The sequence below is a fragment of the Corvus brachyrhynchos genome, unplaced genomic scaffold, assembly GCF_000691975.1.
Source record: "Corvus brachyrhynchos isolate BGI_N302 unplaced genomic scaffold, ASM69197v1 scaffold26, whole genome shotgun sequence".
Lineage (NCBI taxonomy): Eukaryota > Metazoa > Chordata > Aves > Passeriformes > Corvidae > Corvus > Corvus brachyrhynchos.
Genome location: NW_008239324.1, coordinates 2,605,747 through 2,607,732, shown reverse-complemented (window position 1 = coordinate 2,607,732; position 1,986 = coordinate 2,605,747). Strand labels below are relative to the sequence as shown.

The window sequence follows — 1,986 nt, the reverse complement described above, 5'->3', positions numbered from 1 at the left end:
TGTTTTCTTTTCCCTTCTCTTTTCCCCTGCAGCAGATATAAGGATAGTTCAAGAAAACAGAAGTGAGAAAGAAAGAATCCACAGACTGAACTGGGAAGTTTTTGGTGGTGGTCCTCAACCAAAACTCGAATTTGCACAATACAGGGTAGGAAAAGCAACCAATTTGATTAAGGGTTTTGTAATTTTAATGTAGTGGTAGTCAGATTAAATTTCAAATTTAAGAAATCCTATGGGTTTTTTAAACTTTAAGGAGGACGTTTTAAAATAAATGAGTTAAAAGTCTCTGTAAGAAACAGATTGAAATTTGGTCAGAGTTTTCAATTGTGTTTCAGTCTTTCAGCCTTGTGAACTCAGCATTTTGACCTGTTTTTGTTATAAAGGTAGACTTAGACCAGCAGTGTGTTGGAGCATGAGAAATTAGGGTTATTTTAAGTACATGCAAAGCTTATGCTATGTATAACACCATAACTGACTTCTCGATGATGCACAGGTTTTATTGCATGAACAGATAAATTGAAAATTCTAAGAGATACTTAATGTTTTACATTATTGAACAAGCTGCCTCTTGCTTTCAGCAGAAAACTCTTTGCCACATGGTGGCACCCTCAGATTTTACTACAACATTTCTCCAGCTGGAATCGTTACCAATTGGGAATGGTCTTATTTAAATGTTTAAATGTAATGTGTAATAACATATAAAAAAATATATTCATTGCTTATACTCACTGGTTAAATTTTGTGTTAACAGCTTGAGACAATGTTGAAAAGTGATCCTAAAATGGGTGTTTTGGATAAAAAAGAACCATTCAGATGTTTGGTCAAGTTTTCTAGTCCACATCTCTTAGAATCGCTGAAATCTTTGGCACCAGCGGGTGAGTGTTCTAACTCTATAAAATGGAGGGAAATTCCAGAGTTTTAAGTGTTTTTGTCATCCTACATTCTGCTTGTATCTTGCATAAGGGAGCAACTTTATAGTTTGTTTAGAAAAAGAAACGTAGTAGAATAAAAATGTTACCACTTTAAAAACTTATGTCTAAATATGTAACATTTTATTCTTAGAATTACTGTTGTACATGGATACTCAAGCTGTGGTTTTAGTTTTAGTGGTTTAGTTTTGCATTTCAGTTTTATAACAGTTATGAAAGGTAAATAATGGTGGAGTACAGCTGTAAATATCTGTCTCTCTCTCTCTCTCTCTCTCTCTCTCCAGGTGTGGCTGATGCACCAGTTTCACCACTCCTTACATGCATACCACATAAAGCTAGGAATTATTTTAAAATTAGAGAGAAAAAAGGTTTATTTCCAGAAAGTTTTGTAAGCCCTTAATTTAAAACTGATTCATAGAGAAATATGCAACTCATTTATTGCTGGTGTTAATCTAAAACTATCATAAGCTTTTAAAAAATAACTTACTCTTTGTTAATACCTTAAAGTTTTTTCCAAATTATGGCTCGTCCTTGAATTATTTTTCCGCAGCTGTCTTTAACAGAAGTTAACCTTAACTAATAAAAAAAGCTAATTGGAAAGTTTAAACAGAGATGGTGGTTATTTTAAATTTAAATGTGATGACTGGTCTTAACTGTATTTTTAATAGTATTTGTGTAGTTAAAGCTTCATAAAGACGCAATAATAACTGTAGCTACTCAGTTTGCTATCATAGCTGTAGATGGCTACGATATTGCAGGTGGCCTTTCTATTTTGGACAGAACCTGCCCTGTTTGGAACAGGTGAATAGTCCCATTCAAATGGGTGGGGCTCCCTGGCTGCAGCTCAGGCATGTTTTTATCTAAGTAGATGGTCTGTATTCAAAGACTATTACAGGGCGTGGGGGTGAATGGACTTTTGGAATAGGGATGTCAATAACAAGCTTCCATCCAGCTTTAGGAGGTATTAATTCAGCTTCCAAAGTCTTTCTCACCAAGGGCAACAGCCAGTAACAAATACTTGAAAATCTGCCTATTGCTGTTAATGTCTTGTGAAACTTTT

The 1,986-nt window shown here is 34.5% G+C and overlaps 1 protein-coding gene across 2 annotated transcripts in view; it reads left to right on the top strand.

Annotated features, from left to right (window-relative positions):
• The window catches only part of CENPN (centromere protein N), a 9,351-nt gene that overhangs the window by 6,269 nt on the left and 1,096 nt on the right, over positions 1-1,986 (top strand). Inside the window, exons 9-11 of one of the 2 annotated variants that reach the window (XM_008638703.2) lie at positions 33-145; positions 749-872; positions 1,211-1,533. In XM_008638703.2, coding sequence (XP_008636925.1) covers positions 33-145; positions 749-872; positions 1,211-1,326 — 353 coding nt within the window. In that variant the 3' untranslated portion in view covers positions 1,327-1,533. Of the gene's footprint in view, positions 1-32; positions 146-748; positions 873-1,210; positions 1,534-1,986 lie in introns of those variants that run through there. The other variant, XM_017741091.1, reaches the window with a different exon arrangement.